The following is a 23,379-nucleotide window of genomic DNA, read 5'->3' on the forward strand; positions in this document are numbered from 1 at the left end:
TGTGAAAACCCTCTGAAACCTTGCAAAAAGCTAACAAGGAAGGGCAAAATGCTCTCTTATTTCTTTGATCCCTCCCCCTCTCTCATCATGGTTTCTGATGAAAAAACTGCCATGGACCAGCAAAACACACACAAAAAAAGCTTCTTTAAGTCTGTTGATTTGTTTACACTACTACATGCAGGTCTGGCAGTTTGGAGATCTGGTGTGTATAGCGAGGTTTGGGTACTAATTACTTGTGTTTGGATAAGTGAATTTATCTATAACGGACGTTTGAATAGCAGGACCTCTGTGTACTTTCCCCCCTTGTTCTTGGTTCATTTTCCTGAGGTCTTCAAAGTGCTGCATTCACGTAGCCCAGAGATAGAAAACCTGAGGCTCTCCAGATGTTGTTGGACTACAACTCTCATCGCACTCAACCAGCACGGTGAGGGAGCTGTAGTGCAGCAACATCTAGAGCAGTACAGCATGAATTGGTGTGCCAGATGTGTGTGCCTGTGTAGCGGTGGTTCTCTCTGTAGTCTTCAAACTGCTGTCTTTAGGGACTCTTAGGGTTCCTCTGAAGCACATGCATGTTTCCTTGAACAGAAGATCAACAATGGGGAGGAGAGTCCCCCTGAAAAGTAGATTTCTCATGCCTATTGGTCCTGCTTTGCAGAACACAGGGAAGTGCTAGGAATTTCTAGGTCTTTCTCCTAAGTGGCCGTGGCAACAGAAGATTTGACAGTAAGCTCCAGGGCCTGCTGAGAGATGGAATACATGTGTTTTTTTCCCCTATATAGAAGGTCCCAGGATTTATCTGTGGCATCTTGAGTTTAAAATGTCAGTACTGCACCATATAGAGGGTAGGGGTGAAAAATGTATTACATTTTATGGACACCATTCATACGAACATAAGAAACTGTCTTCAGACCATTGTTCCATCTAGCCCAGCATGTCTATTCTGATGGATAGCAGCTGCCTGGGGGGTCTCATGTAAGGATGGAGGAATCTATTAATTTCTGTTCTTTCCTCTTCTTATTTTTCCAATCTTGAATTTAGTTCTTCACTTTCTGCAACAATTTCCTAATTTCATTTAAAAAAAAAATCCTCATGAAAATTACTTCAGCATTTTAGTGGAATCACTCCTGATAAACACAAATTTGCATGCAGTTTTGACTAAAATACACATTTTTTGCAAGCAATTTCTCATAATACATTTCAATCCTGGTTTTTTTTTACTTATATATTGATTTTTTTATGCACACTTTCCCCTAATACTTGCATCTCTTTAAACATCATTTGTTTGGAGAAATGCATTGCATCAGTTACAGTGGTGCCCCGCAAGACGAATGCCTCGCAAGACGAAAAACCCGCAAGACGAAAGGGTTTTTCGGTTTTTGCGACGCTTCGCTAGACGATTTTCCCTATGGGCTTGCATCGCAAGACGAAAGCCCATAGGGAAATCTCGGGGACCTTTTTTTAAATGCTGGCGGTGGGGAGCAAAGCCTTTCCCCCCCCTCCGGACTTCAGAAGAGGTCCAGGAAGGCCGGCGGGGGCGAAAGGCTTTGCTCCCCACCGCCAGCATTTTAAAAGCGGTCCGGGATAGCAGGGAAGCGCTTCCCGCTATCCCGGACGGCTTTTGAAGGCAGGCGGGGGGGGGCAAAGACTTTTAAAAGCCCCCGGTTAGGCAGGCAGGGGGGGCAAAAGTCTTTGCCCCCCCTGCCTGCCTAACCGGGGGCTTTTAAATTGCCCCGGGACTGTCCGGGGCGATTTAAAAGCCCCCGGACGGCTTTTGAAGCCTCCCCCCGCTGCCCGGCTTCGGGGCATCGTCCGGATGCCAGGCGGTGGGGCAGGAACGCCTCCCCCCGCCGCCCGGCATCGGAACGATGTCCCGAAGCCGGGCGGCCGGGCGGGAAAGCCTCCCCCCGCCGCCCGGCTTCAGAACGATGTCCCGAAGCCCGGCGGCGGGGCGGGAAAGCCTTTGTCCCCCCTGCCTGCCTTCCCAGGGGCTTTTAAATCGCCCCGGACAGCGGAGAAGTCCTCCGCTGTCCCGGGCAATTTTAAAATGCCGCCCGCCAGAAGAGGTCGGGGGAAGGCGGTTTCCATAGGAACGCATTAATTGATTTTCAATGCATTCCTATGGAAAACCGTGCATCGCAAGACGAAAAACTCGCAAGACGAAGAGACTTGCAGAACGAATTAATTTCGTCTTGCGAGGCACCACTGTATGTGCAAGTTTAGAGAGATACTTGCATTTCAGCTCTCATAGCAACCTGGTCCTTTTCTAGAGGTGCCCAGGACTGAACTGGAGACCTTTTGCATGCAAGATGTGCCCTAGCACCGAGTCTCCCACCAATAGGTGCCCATGACAACTGCAACAAGATGTACATGTGCCTAGTGCATCAGCACTTTCTTATGCTTTTGTTGGTGGGTGGGGCCTAGTTGTGGCAAAGGTTTGGGCTGGAATTCCATGTAGTGCCAAGAAGATGGTTTGCATTAGCACAAGCATTTCTGCTTGCCTGAAGGAATGATCTCACATTTGGAGGTGCACTGATCTGGGGGTTCTCACGAACCTCCAGAGCAGATTCAGGGGAGATGCGTGGGTGGGAAAGTTCTATTGTGCTTCTGGGAGTCCTTTCACTACTGGAATGGGGTAGCTGAATCCGTCCCTTAGCACTGAGTGGTATGAAAATCGCAAAATCAATTTGACAAGCCACCTTGGTGGGACTCAGAACAAACATAATGTTGTAGGCCATGTGAGTTTTCCTAACACCACCTCTGGGAAGCTATAGGTTGATTGATTGATTGATTGATTCACAGCCTCTATAAGTTGATTGGTTCATTTAAGAACCTGCCAAGGTCCTTCTGCATCTTGGTTCTTGTTTGCAGTCGCACTGCACTTTGGCTTACTGCTCACCTGCTTTTTCATCTGTGAAAATTTAGTCCTAAAGGGCTTTTTGCCTTAAGGGGGATGTGCAATAGTTTTATCAAGTAAGCAGCCTGCTTCTATGTACACTTAATAACAAGCAGCAACAAGAAAACCTGCTTTGGCTGTTAATGGTGTTTGAAAAGTGTCACCATTGATGATGGTAATCTCTGAAAATATGTGCTGAACTTCCTTGTGATGTTTATATGAATTTGTTTGAAAATTATTTTTTTCTGAAAAGTCTCTGGGTCACGGCTGTGGCTTCTATGAAAATATGGAAATCTCTCTGCTGAAACTGGATGCCGTTAATCTACTTCAACAAGCAGAAGTTAATTTTGCATAGCTGTGGTGTTTTTCTGTCTTCTGTCTCCATCACTTTTGCCTTTCTGAACTATCAGTTGTTTTTGTTCCATCAATTAAATGCACAATTTAGCAGTGGGATGTATGTCAGTGATAACAGGATTTTGAAAGGTCCTTTATTTTCATTGTCAAATTATGAATTTTGCCTACAGAGGTTATGATCAAAGAAGTCTTTGAACAAAGCAAATGTATATAGATGTCTATTTTATATAAAAACAATATAAACGTGTCTGAGTTCCTTCTGCCAGACTGCTTTTCAATTAGCCTGGTGCAGTTGAATCTTTCATTGTGTGCTTTCATGCGTGTGATTGAGAGGGCTGCAGTGTATTTAAAGAAATCACCAAACCAAATAGAAGCAAACACAAAGATTCCAATGAAAAGGAAATATCTAAAAGTCATCTTAACTCCTAGTAACTCACAGTGCAGAAAAGCTCTTTTTCATGGTCATTCTAAAGGGCCAGTGGAGCATATCTGGTGTATCTTCCATCAGAGAATTCCGTTTACAAGGGGCTACCACAGAAAAAGCCCTGTTTCTCATACAGGCCAATCGTCATGAACATATGCATTATGGGAAGGAGCACAAATGTAGCAATTCTTCACTATTAATGTACATACTAGCTTTCCCCAACCTGATGCTCTGGACTACAGATCCCATCATACCCCACCTTTAGATATGCTGCCTGGGGTAGATGGGAGTTGTGAGTCAGCTAGTATGTATACCAACTTAAGGGTACAAGATGCCCTGCACAGAGAATACCCAGAAATCCATATTATTAGAAGTTGCAGGGCTTCAGCGAAAATGTCATTCTATAATGAAAAAGTTGGGACTTTGCATTTCATGGTTTCCATTTAACTCTGCAACTTTGGGGCAACATTTACAGAGAAAACAGAGAAAATGACCCCATGAGAGTGGAAGTAATTATTTAAATAACAGTGGGGCATGGCATTGATTGAAAGGACCTTACCTTAGCCTCCCCAAACTGAGAACTTGAGAACGATTGAAAACCTCATATTTCTTACAGAACCGAATCCTATTGCTCCAAGATGTCTGCCAGTTTTCTGCACATGCAGCCCATTTTACACTAATTTTCCACATGTCTCCATGAACACATTTGCATGGGGGAAGTTCAATATGAACCAATCTGAGTGTGGTGGATCTTTAGCTCATCAGCAGGACCAGAGAAGGGGCAAACCAGCTGCAATCATTCTGGGAACCAATTTGGGTGCACTAAACCATGGTTTGGCCAGGATTGCATAGTGGTCATCAGTGGCTTCCATTTGGAAAGGGCAAAACACCCACTTTGGGGAGCCAGCCAAGTGTAGCACCCTTGTTAACTTGGTGACTTTCAACTTGCCAACGAAACTTAATTTTCTCCATCCTTCTCCATCCATTTCCCAAAGTTTCTTGGGAAGAAAGATTGATTGTTAAACCACTCTGGGAACGGTAGCTCTGTGAGGGGAATAGGGGTGACTACTCTCAGCACACTTAGCAGACTACATTTCCCAGGATTCTTTGGAAGTCATGTATAAAGTGATAAGAATGATACAGCTTTAAACATAAAAGTTTATATAAGTGTATATATCAGTGAAGAACTCACCTGAAATGCATTAAATTGGTGGAAATAGCTTGCAGAAATGTATGTATCAGGCAAAATTGCATTAAAATGTGTCTATTAGGAGAAATATGCATTAAAATGCTGACAAATCTTCATTTGTAAACTGATGTGGAAGTGTGTAGAACTGAAGACTGGGAAAATGAGAAACTGAAAGAAAGTTGACAGAGCTATCCACCCCTTGCCCCAACTCACCAGTTGAAGACGAGTACCTTATACCATATTATTTTTATTCATTGGGGTCCTAATACATAATGATCTCTCTCATACTGTCTTCCGCCTTCAAGAGCAAATACATCTCCAAATACTTCTATAAATATTTATTAATTGGCTATGAATATTTATTCTTAACTTCTTATAGACTCATTTGTAGTCCCAAGGCACACAGCCTTGCAAGGAAATCTACTCGCTTGTAAAAATAAAAGTTTTTTTGCTTAAAGCATTAGCAATGCAGGTCACTAAGCAATTGAGCTAGAATTAGATTACTTTTGCCGCCTTGTGGTTTTTCGGAAGGGGGGAACAATCAGGTCGATAGGATTGTGCTTTGAATAAGTAAAGAGACTGTAGGTTAGCAGTCAACTGTGCCTCCCAGATTTCAGGTTTGCCGCTAATTGGAATATGTACATGTCCAATCTTGCCTCGTTGGCAAAGCTTCCTTAGCAAATAAGTGGTGACACTTCATTGTGCCTTGGTTTGGACAATTCTTATAACTTGAAATTATCTGGATGAGACCTGAGATACTGCATACGCAAAGCACACATTGGGGGCGGCACACAAAGAGATTGACAAATCCACCAACTTCAGCTCCTCTCAATTTTCCTTTCTTTTTCAGTCTTAAATTCAGTTATTCCGCATCCTCATGAAAATTTGCCATTGTTTTGATGTGAATTTCTCCTAACACACATTTTTGTATGCTGTTTTGACTAATGTGCACAATTTGTGAGCACTTCCTCCTAATATAGTTCACCCTGAATGTTACTTTCACTAACAAATGCATCTTTTGTTTTGGTTCAAGCATTTGTTCAAGAAGTGCTAATTAGATAGTTTCCCATTAAAATGCAAACAAAATTGGATTTCTCCCCGAACCCTAAACACACAACTTGTGACTTGGATGTGACCCTACCAACCCAATGACTGACGCTCCTCTCCCTTAGAGCACACATTTTGCTATAGCAATCTACTCTGTCTACAAGCAGCGTTTGAAAAAGGGAATAAGAACATAAAATGAGCCTGCTAGATGGGGCCACGGGCCCATCTAATCCAAAATCCTATTCTCACAGTGGCCAATCAAGATGCCTGTAAGAATCCTGCTGCATTACCATCGCTTTACACACACAAGTTGGAGTTGTAATTTGTGACTTTGGGAAATAATGCTGAAGAATAAACTTCCCAGGCATAGCATGCAAATTCTCACCTGCCCGCTTACTGTTTCATTGATTTCTCGCCTAATGAGCACTAATAAAGGTGCATGTATCCTAGATTCAATGTGATGGTTCTATTGCTAAGCAGCTGTCTTTACTTTTTAAAATACTGTCAAAAATTCTCCTGAGCAGATTTGGAAATGAATTTAGGACGTGTAACACCCACCTCAAGATGAAAGGTGACTTTTATGAGCTGAATTCTTTGGCTCAGTGAAGCATTCCGACCCATCTGTGTTGCCCAGAAGCAGTTGGTAAGGAGGGGCACCTCTGTGGACCTGGCATTCCAGCAGTGGCATTGCTGGTACTTACCACAAAGGAGGAGGAGGTGGTAGGGACACTAGGACCATAAGGCGACACTGGTGGACCAAGCTCCTGCTCCTGCACCTAAGCAGCCCTGACCTCCCTGCCCCACATCTCTCCCCACTGGCCACTCCTGCTGCTGACACTTCCCACTACTGAAAGTTGTCACAACCTTCTGCACCCTTCCCTTTGTCAGTTGAGTGGGAACAGCAACAAAGGTGACAACCAGCTACCGGAGGAGTTTCCCTCCTCTCTCCTCTCTGTCATGTTGGCTGACCATGCGCTAGGTTGTGAGGAACATGAGACATGCAGTTCTTCCATATGCGAGGGGGGAATTAATCTACTTTGCAGGTGGCCCATGTAGATCCCATGAAGTGACCTCCAATCCCTTCTGCAAAACACCACATTTATTTATTGTCCTGTCTGGAAACCCAAACAAGGAGAACGAGTCATTTCCCTGCTTTCTCCTCCGTTCAGGGACCAGCCACCTTCCAACTTAAAGAAGGCCCGTTAACGAGAGAAATTCTTCATTCCACGGAAATTAGGCTGAAACCGGGAACGCCCCAGGGCAAGTTCACAGAATTCCAAACCCCCATCCGCACCGTTGTCTTCTCAACTCCAAAACCTAAGCCTTTATCAGTTTGGTACCCATCCTTGCCTCAAGGTAATGGGGAATCCACTTTAAGGAAGACTTCAGAGCTGACTTGGATGAGCTGCAACCCGTTATGGAGACAGCCCTAGAGTAGTTCCACCTCCAGAATGCCAGACTGGAGCCTGTCCATTGGACTTTGTTTCTTTGACACCAAAGAGACTGCATGCCTTCATCTTTGAAGTCTGTCCTTGAGCTTTGGCGACTGCTTAGTCGTCTTCTGCCTGCTGGCATGAGTCGGTGTCTTCCGCGGTTGTGAAGATGTGGGCCGCAGCTGTTTTTGCTGCTGCTGCTGCCCTCTTCTCCTTTTGGTCAGCAGATCCCGCATTGCTTGCATCAACTGCTGCACATTCCTATCCTGTACTCGGAAGAAGAGTTCCGCCAAGCTGGCAGTAGGTTGAAGGTACTCTTGGGGCTTGGGGATCTCCTTCTGTTGCGTGACAACAATGGGGCTTGTTGCAGTCGTCAGCAGAGTTGAGGTCCCAACCACATCCTCAGGCTTAGCTTTCTGCTGCTCCGTCGAGGTGATGACAGTGGGCTTGCTCGAGTTGGACTGGGGAGTCTCTTTCTGGGCAACAGAGGGCGTTGAGACAAACAGTTGGGGAGAAGTCGTGATTGGGGAGGACGTGGTCGCCGTGGGCGCTTTGGTGGTGGCCTCTTTGGGCAAGGTGGGAGATTCGGAGACACAGAGGCACAGAGCTTTGGCAGAGGTAGTTGTTGATGCAGCAGTGGTAGTAGTAGTGGGGTGTGTGGCAGAACTTTCCGCAGCAGTGGTGACTGTGCTGTTAGGAGGCTCAGAAGAGAGCTCTGCAGTTGTGGTAATGCTAGTATTGTGGGGAGCATCAGTGGTTATATTACTTTTTGTGGCGGAAGGGCTCGTGGGAAAGGATGCTGCAGTCGTGGCTTCAGATCCTGTGGTGGCAAGATCAGGAGAGGATTCTGTGAAGGTGGAGAGTTCAGTGGTGGTGTCCAGTGTAGGGGGAGATTCAGTAGCGTTTGAGGCAGAGTGAGTAGTAATGGAGGTGGGGGTGGAGGCGGAGGTGGAGGAGGGGGTGGAGGTGGGGGAAGGGGTGAGGGAGGTGGAGGAGGTGGAGGAAGGGGTGGAGGTGGGGGAAGGGGAAGGGGTGAGGGAGGGGGTAGAGGAGGGGGAAGGGGTGGAGGTGGGGGAGGGGGTGGAGGAGGGGGTGGAGGTGGGGGAGGGGGTGGAGGAGGGGGAAGGGGTGGAGGTGGGGGAGGTGGAGGAGGTGGAGGAGGTGGGGGAGGGGGTGGGGTTGGAGGAGGGGGAAGGGGTGGAGGTGGGGGAAGGGGTGGAGGAGGGGGAAGGGATGGGGGTGGAGGTGGAGGTGGAAAGCTCATCAACAAATTCTTGAAGTTCCATGGCAGCAGAGGTAGAGTTGTACTGAAGAAAGGACTCTGTGGACGTTGCCACAGTGGTGGTGAGAGGTTCAGGAAAATTCCCACTGGCTGAGTCTGGAGGAGAGAGGCTGAGGAGCTGAGGTGAGGGTTCTGCAGCAGTTGAGGTAGCAGTGGATACAGGAGGCTCAGGAGAAGACCCTGAAAGCACTCCAGGTGAGAGCTCTGTAGTGGTTGGGTCAGAAGTCATCTTGGAAATGGACTCCGCAGTGGCATCAGCATCAGTGGTGGTGAGAAATGCAGGAGTGGTCTCTGTGACAGAGGTGGGCGTGGCCATGGGGGGATCGGTGGTTGGGTCAGGGGTAGTGACAAGAGGCTCCAGCAGAGATTCTGATGCAATGGTGGCAACACTTTGGGCAAGGTTCTTGAGAGAAGACTCTTGGATAAGTTCCAATGGGGATTTAGTTGCAATGGTGGTTGTAGAGGACACATGCGAAAGCTCTTCTAAAATGTCAGGCAAGGGCTCTGTAGTAGCTTTGTCAGAAGTGACAGCAAGAAGCTCAGGAGCCAACTCTGTGGCAGCCAGAGCAGCAGGGGCGCGGAGAAGCTCAGAAAAGAACTTAGCAGCATCTGTCGTAGAGGGCGACACGGCTGTGAGAAGCTCAGGAAACAACTCTGGGGTGGTCATGGAAGCTGCAGGAGAGGCCCTGAGCAGGTTAGTCAAAGCTTCTTCTATAGATGATTGCACAATCTCATCAGGTTCTGTCGGGGGGCTGATGATCTGTAAAAATGTCCTTGCTTTGTTCCTGTCACCTGGGCACGGAACCCTCTAAACAGAAAAATAAAATCAGCATGCAAAACGGAAACAGAAATCTTTCCACAGCTCATCAAAGCTATCAGTTCTCTGCCTTTCTTTTGAACGAGGCTGCGTACACCCCTTACATTTTAAGCAAATTTGTTGGGAGCTCTAGTTCCCCCCTCACAGAGCACCCTTAAGAAGCTACAGTTCCCAGGATTCTTGGGGGTGAGGAGCCATGTGCTTTAAATGTCTGTCTGGTGTTGCATACAGCCAGAAATCGGGACTCTTCCTTATTTCTCTAGGAAGATGCTTTATACTGAGTCAGAACCATTGGCCTATCTAGCTCAGTACAGTCTACACTGACTGGCAGTAGTTTTCCTGGAGACATGGGGGGTTGAGCCTGGGACCTTCTGAATGCAAGACCTTGTGCTCTCCTGCAGAGCTGCATCCCTTTCCCAAGGGTTAGGCCAAAAGGGAAAACCTCACATCTGAAGCTTTCAGAAACAGATTGAACTGACCCACATAAAAACTAAACATCCTTTTTTCAACCACCACCACCCCTTCCTCTCGAGGCCTGGGGCAGAGATGGCACCCTTCTCATTCCACATACAGAAGCTCACCTTACACCTTAACAACAACGGTAGAGATGGGGTCACATTCTCCACCACAGCTGAGGGGAGCCAACTACTTTAGGGAGCACAAGGCCTAGGAACAGACAAAGCTCCCTTCCTTAGGTTGTGTAAACATGACACCTTAAAAGTGCATCCTTTCCCTCAAAGAATTTTCTGCTCTGTATTTATGATTCCCAGCAACTGTTAACAAAGCCCAGTGCCCAGAATTCTCTGAGGGAAAAAGGTGTTTTAAAGGTAGAACATGTATATAACCTCATACTGAGTCAGACCACTGGTCCGCCAGCTCAGTACTGTCCACAAACTGACTGGCAGCCATTGTTCACATATGACAAGATTGATAACAAAGAACAGACCTTGACTTATGAGCAGGTTCATGGTTAACAAACCTTGGTGAAGCCCCCAAGTCTGGTTCAGACAGTCCAATTAAACCATGGTTTCTAACTATGGTTAAGTGTTATGTGCAGAGCGAATGAATGGTGTATTCAGTGAGACCTAAGTTATAGTGGGATCAAACCTACTTTCCTTGAAAGGCTCTCCCCTTCATTTTTATCTACCTCTGACATAGCTCTTTGTTTTCTTGGGCTATCCTTTCTTCCTATTAGATTTCCCAGGCTCGCCTCTTTCACTCACCTTCACATAGTACTTCCTCAAGGCGCAGCGATAAAAAGCAAGGTTACAAAAATCTGGGAAAGTTGAATGTTCTTCCAAGTCAGAGCACACCCGTCCTAGGAGAGAGAGAGGCCGAGAGTTAGAGAAGAGCAGATGATCTATCCCTGCTCACTCCTTCCATTTGATCTCAGTTGGCAGGCACTGCCTACCACAGCTTCACTGTAATTGTGGTTGTATCATCATGGTCTGCACCAGGGGTGCCAACTTGAATAAAATATGGAGGGAAGGTAGGTGAGCCCCACATAATCAATCACAGGATGACACATGCACGCCATTTGAATGGCACTGCCCATCAACTGGGAGGCGGCCCCCTCAAATATTTTATTAGGGGTCCAAAGGGACCTCGGCCCCAAGGAGTTGGCTCCTATGGTCCGTGCCCACTGTTGGGAATCTGAAAGAAGGGTGTTCATCTGGGTGCTGACCCCTTTGGCATGGCCAAACATTAAATTAATTGCAGTTACAACTTGGAGATCAGCACAGTTATCAGTTATCAGCACCAGCAGTTGCTGGCTGGTGACTCAGAAGGGCTCCTCATCAGTCCTGGCTCTGCCACCTTGCTGGGGTCTGAGCAGTGGGCAAGCAGCAGGGCTACTTTCCAAAAAGACCATCTGTGGTGGTTGCCCCATCATTTTAATTTATCCAAAATTTAATGTTGCCAGGTATAGAGTTATGGGACTCCCGAGCCAAAGAGATAAGTAACTGTATAACCTTTAGAAGACACATGAAGGCAGTCCTGTATAGGGAAGTTTTTAAAAAATGCTTAATGTTTAATTATGTTTTTATGTATGTTGGAAGCTGTCCAGAGTGGCTAGGGCAACCCAGTCAGATGGGTGGGGTATAATAATAATAATAATAATAATAATAATAATAATAATAATAATAATAGTAGTAGTAGTAGTAGTAATAATATGTTCCTATTTTGATCAGAGAAATGTTGGAGGGTATGCAACAATCTCTGTAGGGCTCCACATTGGCTATCTCTGCAGTAGGCGCTGATGCAAGTGTGGTTCCTCACATTTTAAACACATCCAAAACAAGACTGCCAGTTAGGTTCAGCAAAAGTTATTTTAGTTAAGGTTTCAGAGGAGCTGAAGTCTTGCAAAGAGCTCTGTTATGATCTAAGAGCTGGGGTTTCCCCAAGGCTAGTCCCAATCAGTTTACAGAAAAGCTGGGACAACCCTGTCATTCTTATTGTTTACCTTCAGGAACGACTCCATGGTTTTCGTACTGGTCCAGTGCCCGGATCAAGGAATTCTGGCAGCCATACATGGCTCTTAAGAAGCAAACAGCACGGATTCGACGAGGGCTATGAAGGATGCTAAAGAAGTGCTCATATTCGGCATCTGAGAGTGGCATTCCAGCTAGCGATGGCTCTTGTATCTGTGTCTCTGCTGCAGCGAGGAGCCATTTTGAGAGTACTGCGCAGACCAAACAAAAGAGGCAAAGGAGTGAGCCTTGGCTTAAGCCTCTATAATGTGTATCAAGGTTGCAAGGCATAGATCCCTCTACTTGGGCTGCTGTGCTTTGAATGCCAGCGCTGTTTTTTTTAAAGCCCCGGAGCATCCTTGGCCACAGGGGACGATGTTGACTGAAGGATTCTGCGGCCCTGTCTCTACACTGTAAGTTCATGGAGTAAGGAAATGTGTAGATCAGCCCTAGCCAGCATTCCCATCAGCCCCAGTCGGTGCCTGGCTGGGGCTGATGGGAGTTGTAGTCTAAAACATCTGGAGAGCCCTAGGTTGGCCAAGGCTTGGGCAGATAAACGGTCTCACTCACCAAGAGCAAACAGGGACACCTGTGTGGCTGCATGCTCCCTCATCTTCCTTGCTGAGGCTTTGGGCACAGGGTCGGTCTAAAGGAGGAACCATTAGCAGGCTGTACAGATAAGGGAAGTTCCTAGGTTCTTTTGAATCCTCACTTTATTCTGTTTGCTGGGCCACTGCTTTGGTGGGGTATCAAGGGGAAACGGCATGAAAGGCCAACCAGGAGCTCCTGCCGTGGCCTAGGTAACCAGGAATGCTTGTGACATCACTGGGCAGCAAGGTTCTTCCCTTCTCACCTTTGCCAGTGAAATGGTGTGGCCTGATTCTGCGTTGCTTCCTCTCCTGCTTTTGATGGGGGAGCCAGCTGGGCATGAACTTGGCTGTCATCTCTCTCAAGAAGTAAGGATGGTGGTGAGTACTCCTTTGAGTGTGGATACAACCTTTTTATCAGTCAATTAATCAACCAGTTTTAAATCTGTGGGGGCAATTTTTTAATCAGACTGGCTGAGAACCCATATTATTTTTTAAAACTGCTTATGTTCTGACGTATGGGTATCGCAGGGACTGCAAAATGAATTATGGAGAGAAGGAGAACCTTCCACGAACCTGCCTGGCCTCTCCCAGCAAGTCTTTCAGTGGCCAATCTCTTTGCAACTTAGCAGAAGGAGCAGTGAGGCCAATTCTGGCCTATATCTGTTGAAATCTTTTGATCTTTGTAAACTGATGATGATAATTATAATTATTTACCTTTATATCCCAACTTTGCTCGAAGGAACTGGTGGCATAGATGGTTCTCACTCTCATCGTTTCATCCTCACAAGAACCTTGTGAGGTAGGGTTAAACTGAGAGTCGATGACTGGTCCATGGTCACAGTGTGAGCTTCATGGCTGAGTGGAGACTTGAACCCGGGTCTCTCAGGTGCAAGTCCAACACTCTAACCACTACACCATACTGGCTCAGGAAGAGACCTCTGCCTGAAACTCAGGATAACTACTACCTGTGAATATGCACAATAATGCTAGCTGTTTCAATGTTCTGACTTGGTACTGTACCAAGGTTTGTTCCTGTGTACTTTTTATATCAATTAGTTCACACATTAGCTTTGCGTTGTCAAGCACACCATAATAAAGCACAAAAGAATCGAGTGATATATCTGAATGAGAGAACTTCGCCCTTGCAATATATATATTATTTGGGTATGTGTGTAGAAAACTAGCAAACCTAATAGACCTGGCAAGCCTGTAGGCCTGAACCTATTAGCCAAGCCTATTGCATTTTGTAGGGCTTGTATAAGCCTAAATATTTTTGGGGTTGCAGTTTTAAGGTAGGGTTGCTTCCTATGTGATTTACTTATGTGGGCTACTTACTCATTTGAAAAACATCTAAAAGCACCGTGTGCTGTAAAAACAACAACAACATACCCTGGTTTTCATTTCTGTATTAGATAGCATGCACTGTCATATGTGACAAACTGAAGATTGACTGTTCTGTGAAAGGTATAAATAAAACTACAAGAAAAACAACAAGCACAGTCTGCAATGCAAAGCTGGAAGCAATACAAAGTAATTTTGGTTGCAATCCCAAACCCACTTATATGCAAATAAATTTGATTACAATCAGTGGAGATTACTTCCAAATAAATAAGGTTACAAATAGGATGTAAATAAGAGATGCTAACACCTGAAGGGATTAAATAAAACAAGAGAATACAGCAGTGGTTGCAAGCAAGGGTTAATGCTCAAGGGGGGAGGGAATACAATTTAGAAAACCTCATATTTAAAAGGTAGGATGAACTGCAAAGAGGGGGGTTAGAGGTCTTTCCTCCTTTCTCCCCCCCCCTTTTTTTGCATTTGAGTCTATGCACTTAAAGTGCTTCTAGGTAGCTTTGAGCATTGATTCTGATTTGTTTGCAGGAAGATTTCACAATGCTGGCTACTTAACGAACATTTATTCTACAAGTTTGTTGTGCAAGACCTCCCAATCAACGGTAATGGCATGACCCGAATTTTCTGGTATGTGATTGAATTTCCACCTGAAAACAGAAAGTTTAGAAAAGTCTTGCCAAAACTAATTTAAATCTGTGGATTGAAGTGCACCTAACTTGCAGTGTAGTCCTGTGCATGCTTACTCAGAAATAAATGCCACTATGTTCAGCGGCACTTGCTACCAGTGGCATGTGCTTGGGGTGGGAATCTTGGCATAGGATGGCAGTTTTAGGGTGTGTCTATGCTAAATGCTTTAGTGTGGCATTGCAACATTTCTTTGTCTTGTTATCTCTTTTATGAAAGAAGGCAGCAGCAGGTGCATATTGAAGCATGGACAAAGCATAGAGTGGTTTCCCACACTGAGTGGGCAATGCTAAATATTGTCCCTTTGGAAGTATCCTTATATCATTCCATGGATATTTTCTCAGAAACAAGTCCTGCTCTTCCACCTAGGATTGCAGCTTTTTGATTTTCCATCCCTTTGCTTTGAAGTCTGCCCCCTTGTTTAGGTTTCTACTGTTTCATCTATTGATGTTTTTATATTCTAATTGTCTCTCTCTCTCTCTGTGTGTGTGTGTGTGTGTGTAGTCTCACCCTTCAATAAGACATCCAAGTAAGCTACCTCACAAGGGTTGTTGCGATGTATCAAATCAAACTGGGGAGAATCATGTAGATCTTTCTTGAAGAAAAGGCAGAATGTAAATGCAATACATAAGTGTGTATAGGACTGCAGTCTTAGCAGGCTTCTGATGTCACCCTTTGCTGTTGTTGGTTTTTGCATTAAGACTGACTGGGAAACCTATACCAGACTTTCCCTACGATTAAGTCGTCCTGGTGTAGTGGATAAGAGCGTGGGACTAGCACCTGCGAGACCAGGGTTCAACTCCCATGAAGTTCAATGTATCCCTACCTCGCAGGGTTGTTGTGGGGGTTTAAATGAGGAAAGGGATGTACATGCCACCTCGGGCTCTTGGAGGAATGGGATGTTAGCGCAAATAAAATGGAATAAAATAAAAATAAACGGGGAACACTTCTGAGTGTACATGCTGTGAGACAACTTCCCATTGGTGACGAAACGGCGCGCGCGGAGGCGGTGTCATGTTGTTCTTGTTGTTTTTCTTTCCCCGGGCGGCCCACTCGATTGGCCCACGGGACTTTTCCCTAGCCAATAAAATTTGGGCGGGGAAAAAACCCCAACCCGCCCCGTCAGGCGGGGCCTTAATAGCAGAGTGGCTCGCTCCTTCTCTCGAGAAACCTCTGACGTCAGCGGCGAGGGAGGCGGGCCGAAGCAGCTCTTCGCAGTTTGGCGCGCTTTCGAGCAACTCCAGTAGGGGCCGTGGCGGCGGGATATGGGGGCGGGGGGGGGGGGAGAGTGGCCGCAAAGGGACAAGAAGGTGGGGTAAGAGGTGGCTGAGTAGGGCGCTTCGCGGAGGGAAATAGAAACGTGCTCCGGCATTCGTGCCAGGAAGTACAGCGGGACCTCCCTTTTGGGGGGGGGGCGCGCGGAGGGGACGCGGAAAGCTCCTACCAAGTCAAACTGTTGGTCCGCCTAGCTCAACGTGGTCTACGCTGACTGGCAGCAGCTGTGCAAGATTTGCAACAGGAGTCATCTTTAGGCGTACCTGCAGGCGCCAAAATTAGAACCGGGGAGGTTTTTCATGAAAAACGCTGTGGCCCTCATAGGATTGTCTTGCAAGCCCAGCCCTACAAGGTTCTGGAGCCTCCTGCGCCCCCAACACTGAGGCTCTAAAATGCCGCCTTCTCGTCTCCTGAGATGTTAGCCAGGGCTTGCAATGAAATCATATGCATGTGTGTGTAGGATGGCATATATATTTTTTTCTGAACCACCAGTAGCTTATCTTGTTTTAAGTACTTGGGCAATTGTGCAACAATTACAGAGTATGAAGGGGAGAGATGCTCCATGGTGTACTGGTGAATATGCAGCCTTCCCTGTCTCGCTAATATCTTGGAATTACTGTAGTTTGTCCTGGATTACACAAACAGGAAGCAGCACAAAAGCTGAGGGGCATATGGGAGGGTGTGTGTGTGTGTGTGTGTGTGTGTATAGAGGGAGTGTTCAAAGATGCCAACTCCCCCCACCAGCAGTCTTGAAGAGGTAGAGTCTAGAATTCTACCATTTTAAGTGGCATAATGTAGGGCCAGTATTAAGGTTGAAGCTAGAGTTGCCCTTTTTTTGGCAAAATTGCAAAAAACATGCCGTTTTTGAGCTATTTTTTGGATAATAGGCAAAAACAACACTGTTGTCATGGGCTGCCATACGTCCGGATTTCCCCACACATTTTTGCTGATTTCTGCCCAGACGCTACTGCCAGCTGCAGTATTCCAGATATGTCCTGACCTATGCCAGTCTTAGTTGAAGCTGGCAGTAGCGTCCAGGCCTGGTAGGAGGAATCTAGCAATGCTTCTGTCTTTTGAGAGCCTGCATGGCATAGCAGTTAGAGTGTTGGGCTAGGACCTGGGAGACCAGGGTTCACATATCCACTCAATCATGAAGCTCAGTGTGTGACCTTGGGCCAGTCATGGTCTCTCAGCCTAATTTAACCTCAAAAGTGTTGTCAGCATAAAAAGGGGAAGAGGGGGGAAAGGAAGTTGCAGCACCTTGAGCTCTTTGGAGGAGCAGCGGGATACAAATGTAATAAATAATGACAATAATAAGGTGGTTTGGAATGCCTTGTAGGCATTTGGCGTAATCTTTGATAGATTCCACTGTTGGCTGGGTTCCTGGGATAACTTCAGATGCACACATAATGGGAAAGGGCCATCTTTACCATCCTCCACAAGGCCTCCCTTGTGCTCGTGTAATGTTTCATTTCAACTGTGTTGATAATGTCCTTTTTGGCCGCCTTTGTAGAAATGCTAGTTTATATATAGTCAGGGTTAAGGTGATTCAGAATATTGTTTTATGGGTTTCTTTTTCATTGCAGGAGATGGCTGGGGAGAGCCAAGAAGAAGCCAAAAGGACGTTTCCATTTCCTTATGTGCCATATCCCATTCAAGAAGAATTCATGACTAAACTCTATCAGGTCTTGGAGACTGGGAAGATTGGTATATTTGAAAGCCCAACTGGCACAGTAATTCTCTCTTTATTTTTTAATAATATTTGAAGTGCTGTTGATTCCTCATCTTTCTGCTACCTAGGCCTCAAGGTGGCTGTGTGAGCTTCATGTGGTCGGAGAAGGAATGCCTTGCAACATGGAGGAAAGGCTCTCAGGACTTGGTTGCAGCCAGGGAGTGGGGTGCTGTGGAAGGAGGGGAGGGAACGGGAGAAATAGTGTGGTTTGCTGCTTAGGAACATAAGAAGCTGCCTCAGCCACTTTGCTTGGTGTCGTCTACACTGACTGGCAGCAGCTGTTTCTCCTGGTTCTACCTGGAAATACTGGGGATTAAGCCTAGTGTTCAAAGCACATGCTCTACCACTGAGCTACAGCCCTTCCCCAAAGTGCTGTAGCAACCCAGAATTCTTGGCTATATGGGTTGCAGCAATAATCTGTCGTCATGAATAGACAACAAACAGGTAGTGTCTTGTTGGGAACTGTAAATAATGTCTGGGCTTTTGTATTCTAAATTTAAATGCAGCTGCCTAGATTTTTGAATAAGTGGTACTAAGACAACAGCAGCAACTCTGAATTTTATTTTTAGGGGAAATCTTTGAGTCTCATTTGTGGAGCCCTCTCGTGGCTCCGAGACTTTGAAGAGAAAAAGAGACAGGAAGAGGCCCGCCTGCTTGCAAACGGAAGTAATGGGAAGAGTGCAAAAGAGCAGCCTGAGAAGGGAAGCCAGGTATCGGCCGGGGAGCCCGACTGGATCACCCAGTTTGTGCAGAAGAAAGAAGAACGGGAAATGGTCCACAGGCTGCAGGTAATGCTGCTTATTAATCAGAGCAAAGCCTGTCTAGGTGGCGAATTCAGAGATGTAACTAAAAGAATAATGAGAACATTAAAAAAATAATCAAGAGATAGCAAAAAGCCTTGCTGGATCACGCCAAAGGCTCTTCTGGTCCAGCATCCTGTTCTCACAGTGCTAAACAGATGCCTATGGCAGATGCCTGAAAGCAGGACCAAAGTGCAACAGCAACTCTCCCCACCTGTGAATCCCAACAACTTGTATTCAGAGGCATACTGCCTCGCTAACAGTGGAGGGAGGCACAGTCAGTAGACAGTGGATGTAGGAATCCTGATTCATCTTGTAGCTTCAGTTCTTCTCTCTGAGCCATGTGCATTTAGTATTACCCTTAAATCTTTGGCATGTGCCATCTCTTTAAAGAACCCAGAAATACTAGTTTAATATAGAATAATAATTTGTAACTCCAAGCCAGAAAAAGAATGGTGTCCAAACCATAAGGAAAATACTTAATTGGAACATTTAAAACTCATGGCGTATGGCTCCAGTCCTGCATACAGCCAATAGCTGGAAAATTATCTCCACAGGAGTATAAGATGGCAGCCTTTCCACCTCGAATACCATTAAACTGTGGGGGTATTGCAACACCGAAAGAACAAAAAAAGTTGCAAATATTTAATACAGTGGTGCCTCGCAAGACGAAAAGAATCTGTTCCGCGAGTCTCTTCGTCTTGCGGTTTTTTCGTCTTGCGAAGCAAGCCCATTAGCGGATTAGCGGATTAGCGCTATTAGCGGCTTAGCGGATCAGCTGATAAGTAGCTTAGCGGATCAGCTGTTAAGCGGCTTAGCGGATCAGCTGTTAAGCGGCTTAGCGGATCCGCTGATAAGCGGCTTAGCGGATCAGCTGATAAGCGGCTTAGCGGATCAGCTGATAAGCGGCTTAGCGGATCAGCTGATAAGCAGCTTAGCGGCTTGGGAAAAAGGGGGGGGAGGAAAAAACCCCCGCAGGAACTTGCAAGACATTTTCGTCTTGTGAAGCAAGCCCATAGGAAATTCGTTTTGCGAAGCACCTCCAAAACGGAAAACCCTTTCGTCTAGCGGGTTTTCCATCTTGCGAGGCATTCGTCTTGCGGGGCACCACTGTAGAGAACTAAATAAGCATTTGCTCACAAGTCTCATTTTACTCAAAAGTTCTCTTAGAAAATGCTTCTTAAGCTATTTTAAAAAAAGAGATTCTGGTTAGTAGCATCTTCTTGAAATGTACCAGGTGCTACATTTCCTTGTTAAAGATGACAGTATCTATAGTGTTTCGTACTGCTGCATAACCATTTTGATTCTGCCTGCCCATTGAGTACAAGGTGAATTAGAAATGGGGGAAACATATAAAGATTCTTCTGGGATATTTTCTCACAAGCCTCTGCCACCTGTGTGAAAACTGGGTTACAGCTACTGTTTTAAAACCTTGTGCACCAGGTGGTCTAGAAACATATAATCTAGGAAAGACTGAAGCTGGGAGGCTCTAACGTGCTTGGGATTCACAGTGGGTATGAAAACGGCATGCTGTTTTCGTTCCAGGACTTGTGGTTGAGTTTCACGGACTGTTGTTTCAATTTTTAGGAGGAGCAGGTCAAGAGGAAGAAGCGAGAAGAACGTCTGGAGCAAATTCGCCACAACGCGCAGCTGAAATACACTTCTAAAAGAAAGGTGAGAGGACTCAGATACCACAGGCCTATCCTTCGGTTGCCAACAGCACAATCCCAACCATGTTTAATCGCAGCTTTGTTGATAATTTGTGGTTCCCGGAATGCTGAGAGTTCTGTGGTTTGTGTATTGAACGCTAACTAACTATTGGTGGGGAGAAAATGATGAAAAACTGAGCCAGGGGAGTAGAATAAAATGACTGGCACTCTAAAGAGGAATACTCTGCACTTGTTGAAGGCCCCACTTGTTATTCTTTATAAGGCTGCTGTATTGAGTGGTTGGGTTCCCCCCCCCCATCTGCTTTGATTGCTCTTGTTATTGACACAGTAGTTGCCTACTGCTTGTGTTCTCCGAGAAATTTCAAGGAATACAAATTGCATTTTTCTCTGGTTTCTGGGGGTTGAACACTAAGCCCCTTAAATGCTAAGGGTTTGGAGGCTACTCTCTCAAGCCTTTCCTTATAGGACAGTGAGCTAATTGACTTGGAGGGTCTGACAGTTCCATTATGCTTATTTCAGAGGATGGAGGAGGAGGAGGCAATGCAGTTACTCCAGCTCAGTAAGGACATGTTGTCTCACCCGGATGAGTTGGGTACTTTGGAGCCGTTGGATCGGAGTGAGGAAGATCTGATCCTTGCAGAGTATGAGAGCGATGAGGAGAAGAAAGTGGGAAGTAGGTAAGAACGGCAGTAAGGTGGCAAGATAAAGGGGCAGCAGAAGCAGGCTACTTGAGAGCCAGTGTGGTGTAGGGGTTAAGAGTAGTAGATTCGTAATCTGGGGAACCGGGTTCGCGTCTCCGCTCCTCCACATGCAGCTGCTGGGTGACCTTGGGCTAGTCACACTTCTTTGAAGTCTCTCAGCCCCACTCACCTCACAGAGTGTTTGTTGTGGGGGAGGAAGGGAAAGGAGAATGTTAGCAGCTTTGAGACTCCTTAGGGTAGTGATAAAGCAGGATAACAAATCCAAACTCTTCTTCTCTTCTACTTGGTCCTACGATCGCATACTAGACCTAGTGGTCACCAAGAAGAAGGAAGCAGCAGTTCACAAGCAGCGAAGGCCCCGTCTGCTCTTCTCATGAAGATTGCAGCTCCCTCTAGGTGCAGAAGTGCAACTTGGGTTTAAGGGTTGGATATGCCAGAATAATCCTCCTCTAATGCTGTGGATTGTAAGATAAGATAAGATAAGATAAATTTATTGTCATTGTCCGTATATACACAGTATACACAACAACGAAAATCAAACACCCAAAGACCGGGTTCACATACACATTTGCACGTATCTCCAACACTCTCATCCTATTCAGACATAATATATAAAACATAACATAATCCAAAATATAACATAACCTATTAAAGGCATAACATAACCTAAAAGTGCTGTCTTGGAATATCGCGGGTTGGCACGCCAAGAAAAATAATCAACAATTTTTGTGCTACCTTAAGCAATTTGACATCATCTTCTTTCAGGAGACATGGCAGAATGACCCTATATTTCTTAATGGGTATAACTGCCACTACCTGCCTGCCTCTCCATCTCTAAGGGGCGGCAGATCTAGTGGTGGCCTAGCTTGCTTCATTTCCACGGAGCTGGCGCATTCTCTAACAGCCCTACCCAGCTGCAATTCTTTAGCAACAGCCGCTCTACTTAGCTTCAAGAGAACTACTCTCTTGCTGGTCAATGTCTATATTCCCCCAGGCCAAAAAAACCCCGTTGTCAAGGCTACATGGGCTGAGCTAGAGGCGTTTTTAGAGCCTCTCGAATCTACTTACCCGTCTGCCCTGACTATTGTGTGTGGAGACTTCAACGCTCGTATAGGAACAGATGACAACAGTCTATACACTCATTTCAACCAATTTATGGACCCTGAAGAACAGACGGATATTGGTGCGACACGACTGTCCAAAGATAGTAGAAGTAATTTCCCAGGTCTCTGCTTAGTGCAGGCTGCCAGACGGAGGGAACTGCTGATATTAAACGGCAATATAGAGGGGGACCGCCCCGGGGAATATACCCATTTCTCCAAGGCTGGGGGAAGCGTTATAGATTATATCTTAATCTCAAGATTTGCTCACAGCTTTGTAAGGAAGTTCCAAGTGGGCCACAATACTCTGAGTGATCACCTACCCCTAATTTTAGAGCTTGCAGGTCGGCCTTTTGACTATTCTATTGCCGAGCCACAATATATACCTTCTGTAAATTTGGATATACCTGCCCCCAAAAGACTCAAATGGTCCCCAATACTGAATGAAAATCTAACCCTCCTTCTTCAGTCAGTGGAGTTAAAGCTTATTCGCTCCGCTATTGTATCAGGCAATTCAGTAGATGCGATTATGGAACGCTTTAAATTACTTTTGGAAAGATTGAAACCCCATTTAACAACAATGATACATAGCTCCGCTACAAAGAGGGCAAAGGACGGAGCTAGCTGGTTTGACCTGGAGTGCAGGCAAACAAGGAGACAAACGAGAACAGCCTACCAGAGATACAGGAAATCAGGGACTGCCCTCCTACTTAATGCTTATATTCATCTGAGACGGTCTTACAAACAATTACTAAGGAGAAAGAAACTGGAAGCTGAAAGAGCCGCATGGCACAGTTTGGTTAAGGCATCGCACGAGAAAGATACTACTTGCTTTTGGCGAACCATATCTGGTCTACTGGACCAGGAGCGTACTAATTCCATCTGTACAGTGGAACCAATGGAGTGGTTGCGCCATTTTCAATCTTTGTTCTATGACCAGGAAGCCCAACATTACAAACTATGCATTCAATTGGAGGACCTACCTCATTGGCCACCAGTAACTGCAAAGGAAGTTGAGAATTTAATCGCACAATTAAAGAACAACAAGGCCCCAGGGAATGATTACATCCCTGCCGAACTTCTGAAGTCCAACATTGGCTGGTGGGCCCCCCTGCTGGCGTCTTTATTTTCTTGGATCGACTCAACGGGTTTACTCCCAGATGGTTGGACTGAGGCAATAATTATCCCAATCTATAAAAAAGGACCCATGACAGACCCGGCGAGTTATAGACCAATCAGCCTTCTGCCTATACCCAGCAAACTATATGCCAAACATCTTTATATCAAGCTAACTAGCTGGCTGGAAACTGAAGCTATTCTAGCGGAAGAGCAAGCGGGTTTCAGGCAAGGCAGATCCACCATAGACCATTGCTTCACCCTAGCCTATTTAATTGACAAATATGCCAAAAAATCCCGTGGGGTGTTATATGCAGCCTTTATCGATCTAAAGGCTGCTTTCGATTCAATTCCACGTGTAAGACTCTGGGATAAATTGAGCACATCAAGTATAGACAAAAGACTATTATTTCTGATCAGCTGTTTATATAAAGACACGGTGCTGCATGTA

At 45.8% G+C, this 23,379-nt stretch overlaps 1 protein-coding gene across 6 annotated transcripts in view; it reads left to right on the forward strand.

Moving 5' to 3' along the window:
- The first annotated feature begins 12,747 nt into the window (after positions 1-12,747).
- DDX11 (DEAD/H-box helicase 11) overlaps positions 12,748-23,379 on the forward strand; it is a 38,014-nt gene continuing 27,382 nt past the window's right edge. The window contains exons 1-6 of one of the 6 annotated variants that reach the window (XM_081926875.1): positions 12,794-12,891; positions 14,383-14,477; positions 17,396-17,542; positions 18,111-18,329; positions 19,929-20,015; positions 20,531-20,688. In XM_081926875.1, coding sequence (XP_081783001.1) covers positions 17,399-17,542; positions 18,111-18,329; positions 19,929-20,015; positions 20,531-20,688 — 608 coding nt within the window. In that variant the 5' untranslated portion in view covers positions 12,794-12,891; positions 14,383-14,477; positions 17,396-17,398. Of the gene's footprint in view, positions 12,892-13,117; positions 13,135-14,378; positions 14,478-15,716; positions 15,782-16,852; positions 17,543-18,110; positions 18,330-19,928; positions 20,016-20,530; positions 20,689-23,379 lie in introns of those variants that run through there. The other 5 variants (XM_081926876.1, XM_081926874.1, XM_081926872.1 and 2 more) reach the window with 5 other exon arrangements.

The sequence above is a fragment of the Podarcis melisellensis genome, assembly GCF_964234715.1.
Source record: "Podarcis melisellensis genome assembly, chromosome: 10".
In the NCBI taxonomy this organism is placed as follows: domain Eukaryota; kingdom Metazoa; phylum Chordata; class Lepidosauria; order Squamata; family Lacertidae; genus Podarcis; species Podarcis melisellensis.